At 37.0% G+C, this 18,705-nt stretch overlaps 5 protein-coding genes across 5 annotated transcripts; 2 read left to right on the forward strand and 3 right to left on the reverse strand. All coding sequences in view use genetic code 12, as the record gives it.

Moving 5' to 3' along the window:
- Positions 1-1,282: 1,282 nt before the first annotated feature.
- FOX3 (3-ketoacyl-CoA thiolase A, peroxisomal) lies at positions 1,283-2,518 on the forward strand (the record flags this gene model as incomplete). Its single annotated transcript, XM_001527316.1, has 1 exon — positions 1,283-2,518. The coding sequence occupies one exon, from the start codon at positions 1,283-1,285 to the stop codon at positions 2,516-2,518; it is 1,236 nt and encodes a 411-aa protein (XP_001527366.1).
- Positions 2,519-3,461: 943 nt separating this feature from the next.
- On the reverse strand, positions 3,462-4,871 carry TOS1 (target of Sbf; the record flags this gene model as incomplete). Its single annotated transcript, XM_001527317.1, has 1 exon — positions 3,462-4,871. The coding sequence occupies one exon, from the start codon at positions 4,869-4,871 to the stop codon at positions 3,462-3,464; it is 1,410 nt and encodes a 469-aa protein (XP_001527367.2).
- Positions 4,872-9,055: 4,184 nt separating this feature from the next.
- On the reverse strand, positions 9,056-10,363 carry PVL30_002223 (uncharacterized protein; the record flags this gene model as incomplete). Its single annotated transcript, XM_001527318.1, has 1 exon — positions 9,056-10,363. One exon carries the CDS (start codon positions 10,361-10,363, stop codon positions 9,056-9,058), a length of 1,308 nt encoding a protein of 435 aa, XP_001527368.2.
- A 1,528-nt stretch (positions 10,364-11,891) lies between these two features.
- On the forward strand, positions 11,892-14,177 carry PRP43 (DEAH-box ATP-dependent RNA helicase prp43; the record flags this gene model as incomplete). Its single annotated transcript, XM_001527319.2, has 1 exon — positions 11,892-14,177. The coding sequence occupies one exon, from the start codon at positions 11,892-11,894 to the stop codon at positions 14,175-14,177; it is 2,286 nt and encodes a 761-aa protein (XP_001527369.2).
- A 149-nt stretch (positions 14,178-14,326) lies between these two features.
- On the reverse strand, positions 14,327-18,703 carry VPS8 (Vacuolar protein sorting-associated protein 8; the record flags this gene model as incomplete). The annotated part of the gene is made up of 1 exon (XM_001527320.1): positions 14,327-18,703. The coding sequence occupies one exon, from the start codon at positions 18,701-18,703 to the stop codon at positions 14,327-14,329; it is 4,377 nt and encodes a 1,458-aa protein (XP_001527370.2).
- Between the last annotated feature and the right edge of the window lie 2 nt (positions 18,704-18,705).

Raw genomic sequence — 18,705 nt, forward strand, 5'->3', positions numbered from 1 at the left:
AAGTAGTGCACTGAGTTTATATCTACCGACCTAGCCACATACATTATTATATATTCAGTCTATGAAAAGCAAAGAAAAAAAAACACAGTAGACTTCAGCTCTTATTAATGCTCATGCAATCTCGAGCACTTTATTTCAATTGTTTAACGGTACACTCTTATTTTCCAAAGTGTATAGAGATGCCAGGAAAGAATATATCGTTGGTAGTCATGGAGGGAGTTGGATCTGTATTTTTTTTTTTTGTTTCTGTTTTTTTTTTACTATCACCACCGGTATTAAAATTATAGAATTTGGGGTAGTTGTTGTATGTTATGTAGTACTGATGATTTTGATGAATGGGTTGTGGTGCCGGCGGAAAAAAAAGGGGGAGGGGAAGGTACGGAAAAAATTGGTAATGTGAAGTATATAAAATAAAGTAATTAAAGGTATTCTCTTGCCGTTAATATCTGGAACGGTTAGAATACTTTGAGTTGGTCGTAGTGGTGAAGCTTGGGTAGAAGTATGTATGGGGTAATTCCCGCTGTTGCTACTACTACTACTACTTGAACTACAAGTACTACTACTAACTATTACTATTACAATAACAGGTTCTGGCAAAAGCAAAAAAATTCCAAATTAATTTTGATTTTTTTTTTTTAATTCTTCGTTTTGGAATGAAATAACCGAGCTTAACTCCTGCTCCTCTTCTCCCCCTCTTTCAATTCTGCGCTACCACATACCATAGTTAGCTTCCATTTTATCTATTGAACCTAACTAATTCCATATTCCTACAAATCATATTAGTCTTTTCAATCTATACTTACTAAGAGCTTAGTTACCACCGGATATACTGTATTTGATGTCCTGTTGAGAGTTTGTAAAAAAGAATAAAAAAAAAAAAAGGACACTGTAATAATGTTTCCATATTTCCATGCTCTGTCGGTGCTGTTTCCCCATACTTTTTGCCCCACATTAGATAATCGCTGATTCTTTTTCTTTTTTTTTTTTTTTTTTTTTTCTTTTAATTTTTTATTTTATTCTTATTCTTTTTTTTTTTCCCCTTCCCGCCCGCTATTATATGACATAAATTTCATAAGACACTTTGTAGCAGTGAGCACAGTACAGCTAATTACTTCAACGGTTGAAACATTTACTTTATATATAAATATCCTGGGTTTGCCCCCACCCCCCCGTCTCTTTTTTCTATCCCACTCCATCCTTCATTTTATTCCAGTTTTTTTTTTTTCTATTTTTCTTTTTTATTATTATCCACAATTTCGTACCATAATACTATTATAGCATAATGTCCGTTAAAGATCAATATAGACAAAAGAACCCAGACGATGTTGTTATCGTTGCCGCCTACAGAACAGCCTTAACCAAGGGTGGTAAAGGTGGTTTTAAAGATGTCAAGTCCGACTTCATCTTGAGACAGTTGGCCCACGAGTTTATCAAAAAGACCAATTTGGACCCCAAGTTGGTCCAAGACATTGCCATTGGTAACGTGTTGCATGCACGTGGTGGTGACTTTGAGCATCGTGCTGCCTTGATGTCTGCTGGTTTCCCACATACTTCTCCTTTTATTGCCATTAATAGGTTATGTTCCTCAGGGTTGATGGCCATTTCACAAGTTGCCAACAAGATCAGAGTTGGTGAAATCGAATGTGGTATTGGTGGTGGTGTTGAGTCCATGACCAAGGATTATGGTCCACAGGCTCTTGTCCAAATCGACCCTGCTTACGCCGAAAACGAAGAGTTTAAAAAGACACAAATCCCAATGGGAATAACCAATGAGAATGTATGTGAGAAGTTCAACATCAAGAGAGATGTACAAGATCAGTTTGCTGCTTCGTCGTATAACAAGGCTGAAAAGGCTCAAAAAGAAGGCAGATTTAAGGATGAGATTTTGCCTATTGAAGTATACCAAGAAGACGACGACGACGATGACGACGATGAAAACGAAGATGACGACGATGACGAGCCAAAGGAAAAGAAGGTTTGGGTCAGTGAAGATGAAGGTATCAGACCAGGTGTCACTGCTGAGAAGTTGGGCAAAATCAAGCCAGCTTTCAAGGAAAATGGTTCCTCATCCGCAGGTAACTCGTCACAAGTCACCGATGGTGCTGCTTTGGTTTTGTTGATGAAACGTTCATTTGCTGAGAAGAATGGGTACAAGCCAGTTGCCAAGTACTTGCAATGTTCAATCTGTGGTGTTCCACCTGAGATTATGGGTATTGGTCCCGCTGTGGCCATTCCAAAAGTCCTTAAGCAATTGGACTTGAAGGTCGATGACATTGACGTTTACGAAATTAATGAAGCATTTGCTGGTCAATGCTTGTATAGTATCGAGAGTTGCGGCATTCCACAAGAAAAAGTCAACAAGAATGGTGGTGCTATTGCATTGGGTCACCCAATGGGTTGTACTGGTGCTAGACAGTATGCTACAATCTTGAGATTATTAGAGCCAGGCCAATTTGGTTTGACTTCGATGTGTATTGGTACTGGTATGGGTGCCGCCTCGGTTATTATCAAGGAGTAGAGTGTTTTTCTTTGGTTATTAAAATAGTTTAAAGTGTTGATACATATATCTTTTTTCCTCCCCCCTGATTTTTCTGATTTTTCTGCTTTTTCTGATTTTTTCAATATTTCTTCTTTGCTTTTTGCTTTTTGCTTTTTTAAATTCATTGTAATTTTTTGTTCTTTACTTTGAATTACCAGGTTTGTGGTTTTCACCTCGAACAACTAGTTTGTAATTTTTTGTTTGTTCAAAGGTTATTAATCTAAGTCTACCATGTCTTTGTTCTACGTCGACTATAGGCTATAGCATTATATTGTTAAAACTAAGAAATGTGTGTGTGAGCGAGTGAGTGAGTGAATTTTCTCTTTCTTCAACTACCAAGTGATAAAATCATATAGCAGAAAGGAAAAGGAAAAGGAAAAGGAAAAGAAAAAGGAAAAGAAAATGAATAGAATGCACCAACACCTGCATGACTACTGCTATCATTTCCGTTATCGTCGAAATTATAATTGCAACAATAACCATTGCTACTATAGTAAGTATCATAATTATTGTCACTACAGGTTAGACCTTATCAAACATATTTGAGAACAAATACTAATATGTATATATGTATATATAAAACCTTTTAAATTTATAAACTAAGTTAATGATAAAAATACAAAAGAACAAAAATACAAAAGAACAGAAGAACAAAAGAACAAAAGAACAAAAGAACAAAAGCAGAATGAAACCAACAATAGAAATAAAAATAGAAAAGAAGCATCGCAAACGAGATCTGCAAATGCCAATGTCAAAGACTAACAATGTGCACAAAGGTTTGATTCCATCACAGTCTTTCAGTCTTTCTTTTCTAATTTTATCTTATCTTATCTTATCTTATCTTATCTTCTATTTTATTTTATTTTATTTTTATTTGCTTTACTCTAATTTGCTAAAAGTCAACGGTCATCGATGCTTGTGATTAGTAACCAATAGTGGCGACTGAACCCAGTTGTTCGATCCAAGCATTGACTTGGTCTTCAGTGAGACTGGTGTCAAAATCAATAGAGTCATCGACTTGAACAATGTGAATGTCGTCGGAGGTGAAAATCACAACAGCCTTCATGGATCCACTAGTTGGTCTAGCAAAGTAATCTTGAGAGCCACCGCCACCGGTATTGACTTGTTCTGAGCTTGCACCTTGGCCGTCGTGCAAGTGGGAGATGAGTTTATCTGAACCAGAGCTCAAAATCTCGAAAAGGTCCAATTCACCACATCCAGTCTTCCAGCATGAACATGATTCGTCTCCATATTGCAAAGTACGTGGAATTTTCGCATTCAAAAGCCAAATAGCAGGCATGTCTGCGTTGTAACCGGAGGCTGAAGAGTCCAGTGGCATTTCAAACTCAAAAGCAAAAATCTTTTGCGCACCGCCAAATCCGTGGTAGGCAACTGATCCAGAACGGTAAAAGCCACATGAAGAGCCTGAGCATTCATTTCCTGACATGATGACATACTCTGTGTTTGAGCCAATGGTCACTTCTTCCAAAGCAACTGCGGATGAAGATCCACCAGAAGCGTCAGAGTTGGCATAGGACAATGAGTTTCCAAATGCAGAGGACCAAACACCAGAGCCTGAACCACCATAGTAGTTGAGGAACACACAGTTATCGGTTGATCCTGGGGTATAGTAAGAGTCTCTTGTCCATGCACCGCTAACATCTGATGATGGTTCTGATGACTCGGTGGAACCGCTGCTGTCAGTGCTTGCAGTGCTTGCAGTGGTTGTAGTTGGAGCTGATTTGGTGGAGATGGATCTGTATGCTTTTCCTTCACCAATTTGAGTAGCGATTGCAGCTTGAAGATCAGTTTGTGCTGAATCAGTTTCCAGTTGTGTGTTGGTGGTTGTGGATTGAGAAGTGACCAAGTTACCCTGGCCGTCGACATATACAGTTTGAGTAACTTCTACAATGGCAGTGGCTCTTTTGTGTTTGTGGTGCTTGACGGTGGTGCATCCTTCAGCTTCAGCTTCAGCTTCTTGTGCTTCAACTTCAGCAGTGTCATCTCTTTTAGCATTTGACGATGAAGATGAGTTTGAGCTTGGGTAGTAAACACCAAATTGGAGCAATTTCAAAGGTCCTCTAAAGTGAACGGATAATTCCTCATCCAATGGAGACAAGTTCCCACTGAAGGTGTATTCTTGTTGACTACAAGATCCACTGGATTCGTCCATTGAGATGACATCTTGGTAAGATCCCGAGAATCCGATACCTTTGTAGACAACCTTTGATGTTTCTGAACAATAGTAGTTGCCTCCGGTGTAGGAGCAGGTTGCTTCGACTGATATGAGCGAGCTAAGGACAGTGAGGAGTGTTGCTGTGGAAAACCTCATTGTTTATGCTAGTTTATACTTTCTTGGGTATCAATAAAGGAATGAGTGAATGAGTGAGTGAGTGAATGAGTGAGTGAGTGACAGATTGATTGCTTGATTATAGTACTTCAAATTGGTATTAATCTGTCGGCTGAGGTTTATTTTAATGAAAGAATATCCAGTTGGTGTTTTTTTTTTAATTCTTATAATTTTTTCTAGTCGTAATGACAAAAGGAATGAATGAAGGTCGGTGAAGTATTTATGAGATTCTCAAAAAGGATAAAAAAAAAGAAGAAGAAAACAAAAAAAAAATGTTACAAGCCTTGTTGAAATGAACGAAAGGAGGAGTTAGAGGAGGAAGGAGGATAAATATATGAGATTTGATCGACGGAAGGAGATGTTGTTACAAGAGATTTCTGTTGCTTTTGTTTTTTGTTTGTTTTTGTTTGTTGTTGTTGTTGTTGTTTTAATTTTTCCTTTTTTTTTATTTTTTTTATTTTATTTATTTTTTATTTATTTTGTGACACTGCGTATGCTTTGATTTTGCTGGGTTAAGAACAAAGTAGGCGAGCACAAAATTGCAAAAAGAGGTGTTTTTCTTTTTCTTCTATTTTTTTTTTTTGTTTGTTTTAACATTGCCAACATTGCCAACATTGCCAACATTGTTAGCTGTTTTTTTTTTTCTTTTTCTTTTTCATAGTGACATAGTCAATTTTAACCAATTTAGTGTAGTGCTTGCCAGCTTGCTAGCTAGCTTTTCGATAAAAAGGAAAAGATAATAAATTTAAATGAATATCAGCAAATTACTACTGTTGCATTGTGTTACATTTGTGTCGATGATTGGATGTGTTTATTCTATATTCTTTTCTTTTTTTCTTTTTTTTTTTGTAAGCTAGGGAAAGAGGTATTCTTACTTAGGCTCTAGTAATGAGCTTTTTCCTCTCAATAACCATATTACTGTTGTTCTTGCTGCTGTATAATGAAGCTTATGCTGTCCTAGCTATTTGTGGTTTCAACAATTGGGTTTACTGAGACTCAATCTTGTTTCAAGAAACAAAAAAAAAATAAAAAATAAAAAATAAAAAATAAAAAATAAAAAATAAAAATAAAATGTTTTTTTTTATTTTTTTTAAAATTTAGACTTTTGGTGTTTTTGTGTTATTGTTTACCTTTCAGTATCGCTGGCTTTCGTGTATACTGCATATAAATAATTGCACCAATTTACAGTGGAATCAGAGGAACAAACAAACCAAAAAAAAGAAAAAAGAAAAAAGAAAAGAGTTTTGAATTCAAAAGCTTTGGTGCCTTTGGTGCCTGCTAGTGATTTCTGGGTGATTTCTGGGTGATTTCTGGGTGTTATCAAATGATTTGTTGGCTGGGTAGCCAGCCAGTTTAGCTTGAGAAACGCGAATCTTTGCATGCTTTAAGGAGAGAAGGTCTGACAGGTGGGGCAGAAGATGGAAAGGAGAGACTGAAAATGACTCTGTACTTCTGTGAACATTCTACTTGTTATTTCTAGTCTAGACGACTAAAGCAACAGGTGCCACTGATATCTCTTTCCTTTTCTTTTTTTTTGGTGCTTTCATAGTTTTGTTAGTTGGTTGGTTTTTGATTGAACATTTGTTTCTTTTATTTTATTTTCTTATATTATTATTTCATTTCTTCTTTGTTTATTAATTGTTTGAGGTTACTGGGACTCAGCCTTAGTCCCCTCCCCCCTTCTTCCCTAATTTTCTTCTTTCTTTTTGTACTGGTTTCTTTTGGCTCTTTGAGTAGTAAGTACTACTACTACTACTACTACTACTACTACTACTTCAACACACAGATTTACCGGGTAATTTGCCAAAAACCATGAAGTTGCACAAAACACCAAGAAATAGGGAAACAAAAACAAAAAAATAACACACACACACACACACACCAAAGCCACTCTCCTTCCCAATTGGGATTAAATACAGCCCAATCTCAAAGTTCAGAGTATTACACAAAACACATCAATAAAATTGGAAACTCACTCTATACATACATCCACACATTACCCATTACTACTACTATTGTTATTATAATTTATATATTTTTATTTTTTTTTTTTTTATTTTTATTTCGTCAAAGCCAAGCATTTACACGATAACCCCTAGGAGCACATCAAGGCAAATTGGTAAATTAAGGGCTGGCTTAGACGACGATGAAGATGACGAAGACCGTGGGTGGTGGTAATAATACTAACAACAACAACTACAACTACAACTACAATAATAATAATATAGGACGAACTCATGAGCGGGCTTAGGTCTTTGCTAGCTTTTATCTGATTGGTTCATTCATTATTATGTATATGTATATATCTATCTATCTATCTATATTTCATATTTTTTTTTTTTTTTATATTCGCCGTTTGTTATTTGTCCTTGACAAGAGATGCGGACGATGCTGGAAGGCCGGAGGAAAAGCCGGTAAGCAGGGCAGCGGAGGCTGGCACAGAGTATCAAAGTAATGATGATGCTGGAAATTACAGAAAGAGAGAGAGAGAGAGAGAGAACGAGTGAGTGAGAATGTGTAGTATATGCCACTACATGTAATTTTCGGATCTCCTAAGTGAGTTACGATTGATTTATGATTGACCATCAAATTGTGGTATCAAAAATTTTTTTTTATTTGCTTCAAAGCACTCTTTTCACCTCCTTTTGATCCTGAATATGAATCTCACTCTTCCTCTTTCTTTTCTTTTCGTTAAATTAGTATTTCTTTTTAGCTTGCACGTAAGTAAGTGATGAACAAAGAATAGATGTAACATAATTTAATTAGGACCGGAAGTCTACTGCACAATGTTTAAGAAGAAAAGCATATGACAACTTAGATGCCTCTTCTATCCTCCCCCCAAAGAAAACACACACACACACACACACACACACACACACAAGAGGGTCAAATGGTCCTAAAGTATAATACTCGTGATAGGTTTAAGTATTGTAGCACACTACCTCCAGAAGAGCATCTCGATCCATGTACCTATATGCGTATGTAGAAATAGGTACAGAGCTACACAGAGTTCTACACCAGCAGCACTATATTGTTTGCCGAATATATTGCCTAGAGCAAAGAATTTGAGAACAAAAAAAAAAAAGAAGAAAAAGAGCCGACTTAAATTAGCCAACATAAAGATCACACATAAAGAAGGAACAACATGATTGTGCAACACTTGACTACAAACGAAAGAGATGAGGTGTCTCGCCAACACCTTCAACTCTGTAACCAGCCTGACTACTCACTTGATTTTGTGGTAAAACATTGCTAAACAAAAATGGCGAGATGAGATGAGATGAGATGAGGAATGTATATTGGTCCACAAATATATACTATTTTTCCTTTTTTCTTTGCTCTTTTTTACTTTTTTTCATTTTTCCTTTTTCCTTTTTTCCAAATCATTTACAGTTCAACGGTTTTTTTTAAACTTTTTGTGCATATGCACAATTGACGCGCGGACCAATTCCGGTTTCACTTTGATCTGATATAGTATATGGTTTTTGTAAATATAGCCGGAACCTAGAATAGAGACCAAAAACAAAAAAACAAATGACAAATGAAAAAAGACAAAAGATATAGATAGAAAGAAAAAAAAAAAGGTGTTATTGTTGCAAGTGTCGCCACAAGAGTATGAAAAAAAGAACCAATAAAAAAATAATAGAGTCACTAAGACAAGTCTAGGCTTTTAAAAATTAAAGCTTGCCTTTAGCAAGAGAATATGGGTACTCAAGTACCAGTTGGCGATTACAACTGTACCATACATCTTTACAAAATCTTCCCTCCCATCTGAAACAAAGTTATTTTCAATTAGAGACGTATAGAGGTATAAAGAGTTTACAAAGGTGCAAAAAAAAAGAAAAGGAAAATATAATCTAATTATATCTAGCACTCTTTTTTTTTTCTTGCAAATTACCCTTTTCTTTTTCTTACATTGTCAATATTTCTTTTGCAATTGGAGAACTAGCTTGGTCTTGCATTATTCAGAGAAATATTATTCTAACAAACTTTTCACCATTTGAATGAAACCCTTTGAGTATAGATTTTATTACTCTTTTGCCTTTTGCCTTTTGCCTTTTCTTTTTCTTTTTCTTTTCTTTTTCTTTTCTTTTTCTTCTTTGTTTTTTTTTTCTTTTCTTTTTCTTTTCTTTTCTTTTCTTTTCTTTTCTTTTTCTTCTTGCTTTTCATGTCCGATCTTCAAACTCCTCAAACTCTTCAATCAATGCTCTCCTTTCTTCGCGTACCACACTCTGTTCCTCTTTCAACCACGTTGGCACATACTTCCACTCCTCTGGCTTCAACACTCCGTTGAAACACAAGGTTCCAAACACCAACACGACAAACCCCAGCATTTGCAAAAAGAGAAACTGTTCCCATCCCATCACTATTGCAACAAGCCAAACAATCAAGGTCCGACACGTATCGACTGTAGATCTAGCAGTTGCTGAAACACGATGCGTTATTGATAATCCACAATAATTGAAACTTGCAATAGAAATCATAATAAGCACAGATGATACAAGCACAGTTTTGTTTGTAAACACTTGTGCAAATGCTTCAATCATATTAAAAGGAGAATCTGCAAACTCCTCAGGGGTTTGCAAATAGCTGAAAATGTAATTGAATAGCACCATAAAAAACATTATTGTTGAAGCACCAAAAAAACCCTCAATGTATACTAGTTGGAGCGGAATCACTGGATGTTTAGCAAGTATATGTTCCTCAACAACAAACTGTATGCCTTGGAACGAAGTGGCAAATATAATAAGAGCAATGCCCAATAGAACCAAGCCACCACTAGCAGCACCAGCAGCAGCAGCAGATGTAGCTGCTTCGTCACTAATGCCACCAACGTTTTTGGCTTGACCATGCTGAGACCCACTTAGTCCAACAATCGCCACACCCAAAGTGACAAAAGCAAGACTGAGCCATTGTAGTTTAGTAATCTTCCGTTTAAGGAAAATGACAGACAACACAGCAACAAAAAGCACTATGGAGCCTCTAGTCATTTGGTATATGGAAACTGGGGTGTACACCAATCCAATATTGAGCAAAGTTGTACAGCTCAAGTCGCAAATAGCAGGGATTGCCAATCGCCAGTTCTGGAATAAACCTACTGCATTCGGAACTTCTTTATTTGTTACACCTTCACTACCTTCTTCATTTGCTGCGAACGCTCCATGCGAGTCCAGATTTGCTTGCTGTTCATATGCAATAGATTGCTGGTTGATGGCCCTCTTTGCATCGTAGTATCGCACACTAAGCCAAACAAAAAACATTGCAAACTCTCCAAGGAACATTTGTAATGTTTGAATTGCTGGTTGCTCAAAGTTTTTTCGTGTTGTAGGATCGTCTATGCTCGAACAGTTCTTGACACATTGATTATCCTGGTACTTTGTAAGTAGAGAGTTGGCTGCTCCTGTGACCAATGTACCACCAACAATCAAGTATAAACTTAGGCTGCTTCCTTTTTGAATGTTCGTCATTGACATGATTGATATGGGCAAGTAATAGAAAAGTGTGGTTTATAAACTTCTGTGTAAATGTAATAGATTAAACTCTTTTATGATTCCATATACATATACATAAACTTATACTTATATCTATCTATCTATATATATATATCTATCGGTGTATTGGTGTAGACTGTATATAAATTATTGTTTTATGTAATATGGGGGATTTTGATATAAGTCGAGTTGACTAGTCACAATGTAATTTTTGTATATTGTCCTCTTTCTCCGCTAAGCTTCTCCAAGCTTCTCTTAAAATACCACCACGATTTTCTTTTTTTTTTTTTTTTAATTTTTTTTATATCTTTATTTTTTATCTTTCTTTTCTTTATTTTTGAATCTGAAACCGTCAATGGAAAGATCCAATTGTGGGAGAAAGCCTTGATGTAGTAGAAAATAATTAGAAAATATATAGAAAACAGATACTCATAGACATACACACGGACAAACTCATCCAATCTAAGTCATTTGAATAGACCAGATGTTATGTTGAAACTGACTATTATAATTGTTTCTTTTCCCTCCTCTTTCGTTCAATGTGATCATCCGTAGTTCAAGACTGATATGGTAAATTGGACGGAGCCGTATATGGACATGGCATATCCCTACCAATTTTCTCCACACAGTTACTCAAACACAAAGATGTGGTTGCACAAACAACACATCAACACATCAACCCCATAATATACAATAGAAAGCTCCTCTTGCACTATACTGGTAGTTTGAACACACATCTCCACCACGCTCAATCCATCGACTACCTACTAAGATCACGCTACTCTCTCAGTTCATCAAATAAATACTGAAAACACATATTTTCAATTTATACCAAAAGAAAAATACACAACAATTAATGACCATGTACAAAGCATAAAACAGAATAGAATGGAAAAAATAATTGAAGTTATTATCCAAACCTTGTATATTTACCACAAATCATAAAAAAAAGCAAAGGTTATTATTTTCCATCCAGTCTACAAGCCCCTGCTCTAGCCATTCATTTCCAACATTGCAATCTTTCGAAGAAAAAGGAAGAATGAAAAACAAAAAAGAAAATGGAACTAAATTTGGTTTTTGCGAATTAGAAAGAAAAACAGGAAACAAGATGAAACGTAAGAGTTTGAAAAAATGTAAATCATGGAGTCTGATTAGAGTCAATATATACCTATCTATATGTATCTATCAGTATTTGACTGTACATTTGTATATACAACGATATACTGATAAAAAGATGTTTACATACATAGATATAGTAAATACAACGCTTCCATCTAGATCCGTGAGTGTGCGGGACAGAAAAAAAAAAAATTGGCGTCGATAAGAAACTCTCTCTATGTCGCGATGCCCATCACCGTGGTTTATTAGCTATAGTGCCAAATTCTCATTATTATTCCTTTTCTTCAGCTTTTTACCATTCTCTTCCTCGAATCTTTATAATCAATTCCGTAAATTACAAAGTATAACATTACTTTATTTTCAACAAAAAAACAACTTTAAAGAACTCACGATGGGAGAAAGATCAAGAAAAAGACAAAAGTTGGAAGAAGAATCACAAGCTGAAAAGGTGGCCGAGGCAGCCGAAGAGTCTCTTCGTTTGCACCCGCATGCTGCATCCGCCGAGGACTTGGTCCATCACGATGATGGTGAATTTCGTGGTCTTGTTCGCCACCAAACCACATCAGCAGATGCCGAAAGATTAGAAAACGGGCCCAAGAATCCTTTTACCGGCGAAGATTTTTCCGATTCATATTTCAAAATTCTCAAGACTAGACGTGATTTGCCAGTTCATGCACAACGTGAGGAGTTTCTCAAAATCTTCCATTCCACTCAGATTATGGTGTTTGTGGGTGAAACTGGTTCAGGTAAAACAACACAGATCCCTCAATTTGTTTTGTATGACGAAATGCCACATTTGACTGGTAAGCAAGTGGCCTGTACTCAACCAAGAAGAGTTGCCGCCATGTCTGTTGCACTGAGAGTTGCCGATGAAATGGATGTTAAATTGGGAGAGGAAGTCGGTTACAGTGTCCGTTTTGAACACAAGAATGGACCAAAAACTATTTTGAAATACATGACGGATGGTATGTTGTTGCGTGAAGCAATGGATGACCACGATTTAACAAGATACTCATGTATTATCCTAGATGAAGCACACGAAAGGACATTGGCTACAGATATTTTGATGGGATTGATCAAGCAAGTGACATTAAGAAGACCAGATTTGAAAATTATCATTATGTCCGCAACTTTGGATGCTGAAAAGTTCCAAAACTATTTTCATAATGCTCCACTTTTGGCTGTTCCTGGTAGAACACATCCAGTAGAGATATACTACACACCCGAGTTTCAAAGAGATTATCTTGATGCTGCTATACGCACTGCGTTGCAAATTCACGCAACCGAGGATGAAGGTGACGTTTTGTTATTCTTAACGGGTGAAGAAGAAATTGAGGAGGCTTGTAGGAAAATTTCATTGGAAGGTGATGCCTTGATCAGAGAACAAGGTTGCGGCCCTTTAAAGGTTTACCCATTATACGGTTCTTTGCCACCAAACCAACAACAGAGAATCTTTGAACCAGCTCCAGTTAATCCAAACCCCAAGGGAAGACCAGGCAGAAAAATTATCGTGTCTACCAATATTGCCGAAACATCTTTGACCATTGATGGTGTAGTCTATGTCGTGGACCCAGGGTTTTCAAAACAAAAAGTATACAATCCAAGAGTCAGGGTTGAGTCGCTTTTGGTTTCTCCTATATCAAAAGCTAGTGCACAGCAGAGAGCTGGTAGAGCTGGTCGTACTAGACCAGGTAAGTGTTTCCGTTTGTACACCGAAGAAGCATTCCAAAAAGAACTTATACAACAATCTTATCCCGAGATTCTTCGATCCAATTTGGCGTCAACCGTGTTGGAGTTGAAGAAATTGGGCATCGATGACTTGGTGCATTTTGACTTTATGGATCCACCTGCACCAGAAACAATGATGAGAGCATTGGAAGAACTAAACTATTTGCAATGTCTTTCCGACGAGGGTGATTTAACTGCACTTGGCCGTTTGGCATCACATTTTCCACTTGACCCCATGTTGGCTGTTATGCTTATTGGATCGCCAGCTTTCAAGTGCTCTGAAGATTTGCTCACCATAGTGGCAATGTTGAGTGTACCTTCAGTCTTTGTACGTCCTGCATCTGCTAGACAAAGAGCCGATGAAGCAAAACTATCATTTGCACATCCAGACGGTGATCACTTGACACTCATCAATGTTTACGAAGCGTTTGAAAATGCGCCACACGAGCTCGGCGTATCGCAGCATCAATGGTGCCGAGATAACTTTTTGAATTACCGATCATTGCAATCCGCTAGAAATGTGCGGTCGCAATTGCAAAGAATTATGGAAAATAACGATTTGGAGCTTATATCGCAATACAACAAGGTCCCAGATGCTCAATATTGGGAAAACATCAAAAAGGCATTAGTCGGCGGGTTTTTCATGCAAGTGGCAAAGAAAAAGAGTGGAGGAAAGGGTTATTTGACCGTTAAAGATAACCAAGATGTTCTTGTACATCCAAGTACAGTTTTGCAGAAAGATGGCGAGTGGATGATATACAACGAGTTTGTTCTCACTAGTAAAAACTATATCAGAACAGTTACGATTGTGAATCCTGAATGGCTCGTGGAGATTGCTCCTAAATATTATAACTTGGATCATTTCCAAAAAGGAGATGTTAAATTGAGTTTGGAAAGGGTAATCCACAATGTTGAAAGAAAGAAAGAGATGAAACTGAGTAAAAAATAGAGATTGCTTTTATTTATCAAAATTTTTTTTTTTTCTTTTTTTCTTTTCTTTTCTTTTTCAAGGAATGAAAAGTTGTCTCTCAAATATACTAAAATGAGTTTATCTTATTCGTAAAAGAAAATGTTCTGGAACAAAAACCAATATTGGTGCTAGTGTCTATGCGCCGCACACAATACACAATGTTTGGCGCTTCTTAATTTCTCTAAACAATTTGTATGATATGCGTGACCACATTTAAAGTACGTTAGCTCTAAGAAATGAAACAGTTGATCTTTTCCTTTGTCTGCTTCGTTTTCAAAAACATCATTCGCTGGTTTCTTCACTGACTTGATCAATAATAATTGCTGTTGTTGGCTATCCTCCCACGCGAGTACATGTTCATCAAAAACTGGTTCCCCTAGTTGTTCTTTGTTTCCACCTATTGATTTCCCACAAGCGCAACAATCCTTGGCAGATTTGATCGCCCAGCCTTTAAGTTTGTTTCCCCGAATCATTAGCATTCTTTTGTAGACATCACTATTCAACATTTTTAGTGAAATTTTTAACATTTCGAGCTCATAAGAATAGGAGATGAACACCTCCTGTAAAACTCCTCTTATGCTTGATAACGTGGCAACACCAATTTGATCCAGAGTTTGACCCAGAGTTTGACCCAGAGATTGACCCAGATCCTGGACTTCCTCCTTCTCAATATCACTTTTGGAGTGCTGAGAAAGAAAGGTGTTAAAGATGGCCAAAAATGATTGCTCTCCATCACTAGTCGTTAATTTATAGTCACTCAATCTTCGAAAACAGTTTTGGACGCACTGGTTGAAATATAGATGCTCTTCCCCACAAGTAAAAGTGTTTGCCATCTCAACCAAGAAATTTATAATCTTTAGCCAAAGCTTCTCATCAGCATGTAGATTTTCATTATTGTACTTGCCATTGCCACTAACATCTTCATAACTTTTCGCAATTTTATCACTTTTGTGAGTTTCATCACCTTTATTGTTTACCAGATTTCCATAGTTTTCACAGATTGCAAAACAGTACGATAACAAACTTGTGAAACGTTGCCGCTGATCTTGTTTTCGCAAATGTTTACTTATTCTTTGCAAATGAGCCAAAATGCAGTCTACTGCACCTTGATGATCCTTATCGTTTTCTAGTAAACAAGCGTTGCCCTCGGTGAATGCAAAATCGTTAAAAACCTTTTCAATCTGGTTCCTGCTTGAGCTTCTGACAATCTTCTCTCCCCATTTTTCAACAAATTGCACTGCATTGAGCCTATCCTCCTTTATCATAAGCTGGATATAGCGATACAAAAATGGGTCGAGGTCTGTAATATGCATGGAAAATAAAGTCTTGATGTATGCAAAAGCAATTTTGTCGTTATTGATATCAAGAATTTCAGTATGCATGCTTGGAACATACCTGTTAACTAGCTGCAAAAATCTTTTCCAATCTAGACTGACCAATATCTCAAAATTGCTTTTGATTACCTTTGCAACATTGAGTTTCTCACTTACATCTTGTGTTTTTATGAGCGCACTTTCAAGTACATTCATTGTTTCAAATGTAAAAGAATTGTCTCCAGCAAAACATGGATCATCCTCTTCACCAACAGTATTGCGATTGTTTACACCACTAGCATCATGGCCATCATTTTTGCTTCGCTTCATCAACCATATTTCTAATGCACGAGAATATTTGCCCTGTGCATTGAAAATGTCGAAAAGAACATTGTAAAACTTGGAAAGCTTCAACTTTTCAACAAACATCTCATCATCGGGAGTATATAGTGGTATTAAACTGCATAGAGCCAATTCACAATCCTCGGAAAGCGTTGCATTAGTGTTTGAACATAGTCTGTTGATAACAGTATCCAATATGGACTCAGGAAGTCGAAGTAATTGGAAATATTTCGGGTAATTTCGTGCAATAAAGATTGCCAATTGACATTTGTCAAACTCCGTGAAACTTGATTCATTAACTCTAAACAAATCAATCAATACTTCAAGTAGGTATTGTCTATTGTATTTCTCATTTTCATTTAAAAACGACGACTCAAAAAATTCATTTAGCACCGACATCATGAGAATCGAACTTCGTTTAAGAAATAAATACAAGTATGGAAACACAATATCCTTATCTTGTGTTAGAACTAAAGTGCCATCTCTTCTTATTGCAGTATGAGAAAAAAGAGCGTCGCACACTGACCGAATTGCACCCTTCGCACCACCACCACCATCATCACCACCACCACCATCATCATCATTATTATTGTTATTGCTAATTAAGCGATCTGTCGGGTATTGCCTTCCTGTGAGTATATAAGTCATATACGTGTATGCCTTTGCAGACTGTTCTGTAAGTTCAAATTGCGGACTTGAATATTCTTGAACAAAATCAAAAAAAGGTGTCTGGTAATCGTTTAATAGCATATTCCAGATGTATATTAAACAATCATTCAAACGATACTCTGTGCACAATTTGATGGCGAGATCAATATCTAAGCTTTTAATATCCAATGTGCACAAAAGTTCGGTTAACAACTCGCCTTCTCCAATTGATACATAATGTTTAATCAAATGCTTCAAAACATTCGGAGGTAATACTTTTATTGTGCCAAACAAAATATAAGGCTCCAAAACTTCGAAATAAACTTGGTCGTCATCAACTGATTCGAGCAATTCCTCCAAAATGTCGTCAGAAGCGGCATAAGTTAAAACATCAAAATATATATGCAATTTCGCTGGCTCGAAATCCTTGCTTAAACTCGGCATTGACGCTCTCATTATATCCAAAAAGTAAGGGTATAGCAATTTTAAACGTTTATCTTTACTCGTGGGGAGCCCAACTGCTGCAAGTAAGCCAACAGACGATGTTTGATAGTATTCATCAGCTAGCTGTAAAGCGTCTTGATATTGACTCTGGGAAACTTTTCGCAAAATTAGATCTGCCCAACTTAATTGTCTTCCCATATATAAGCGGGCGTCCTTCAATGCTAACAAACTTTGTTTGGCAAGATCAACCTTTTGCACATCGCCGCAAATTTCATCTTTAGCAATTGGAATCAAAGTAGAGCCATCATAATAATATGTTTTCATCTGTAATCCGGAAGTATCTTCCATCAAGAGAAACACACACAATATGTCAGTCAGAATCCATTTTGAGTCAACTATGTTGGATGCCTCGTGCCATTTGCAGGTTCTTTTAAATGGTAGTTTCGGGACCGCTCGATCTTTATCCTTTGCATCTTCAACAATCTGACGCAAGTTGCTAGGCAAGATTTCGTTATCAAGTTCAATGATGTGCAAAATGTTCCCCCAGCTACACGCAAGTTTTGCATTAACAACTCCTTTTCCGCCACCCTCTGTATCAACACCTTTAGGTTTTTTGGAACAAGGGAACCAGCTCATTGAAAGTTGGTTTGAGGTATTTGATCTGATATTATAAGTATATTGTTGTCGAAGATTAATCACTTCTGGGTCATTTAAAGAAGTAGATGAAATAATCATTAAATCATCATTACTTAGCAACGAAATAACTCCCATTTCGTCCGTGATCTCATACGCTGAGCCAAGAGGTAATTGGGCTTGCATTTGAACTTTTTTTGCACATAGTCTATTGGATGTCGCGTAACGAGTCATCAACTTCTGCAGAATTTTATGGAATAGACTTAAGCCAGAGGCATCTATGCTCATAATTTGATTATTATGCGGATGTAGAAACCTAACAGATTTGATTAAAGTGTTGATGGCGTGTCCTTCTATTTCGCTCCTTGCACGTGGCAATTTCGGATAGATTGTGAAAAAAGGTCGAATCACACTCGGAAGCAGCCGAGATCTATTTGAGTTCAAGTCCCAAACACAAATCAGTCCGTTCTCATAGCCCGCCACAAAGAAACTGGAGTCTGATGAAAATGCCATAGCCGAGATTTTACCCTTGGGGGCAGTTTTTGTGAACTCTACAGTAGCAGAGAATGGGGAAGCCCGGGAGGAAGTGGGGAAGAAATGAGGATCATTGTCGAGCTCGTGTCTTGGATCACGTCTAATCTCTCGCGTCAGCTCTTGCCCTTGCCCTTGCCCTTGCCCTTGCCCTTGCCCCAGTTTCAGCGCTTTATTCAGTTCGTCATTTAAAATTGCTTCGATGCTTTGTTTGTAGTTGAAAATGACCACTATAGACTTGGAAGTACTAACTGCGATATAGATTGAATTTGAAACTACTTGCAGCACTGTGCCTCTTTCGGAAATAAAAGACGATGACTCGATTATATGATTTATTTTGCTTAATGGTGACCATTTAAACATACTACTTAGAGCAGCCTGTTCATCTGACCATTGCGTCTTTTTTTCATTGTTAAATGAAGTTTTCTTGTATTCTTGTAATGCCAAGCTAGTCTTTGTAGTAGCTCTATCGTCAAAGCGTGATCTGGGTAAACCGTTTATGGTGGTGAAACTTGACGAAATGCTTGAGGATGGCGACCTAGTTGACAGACTTGATTTTCTGTATAAATTAGACTTTTGCTCCGATATTGTCATAC

This window comes from Lodderomyces elongisporus, chromosome 2, assembly GCF_030384665.1.
Source record: "Lodderomyces elongisporus chromosome 2, complete sequence".
Lineage (NCBI taxonomy): Eukaryota > Fungi > Ascomycota > Pichiomycetes > Serinales > Debaryomycetaceae > Lodderomyces > Lodderomyces elongisporus.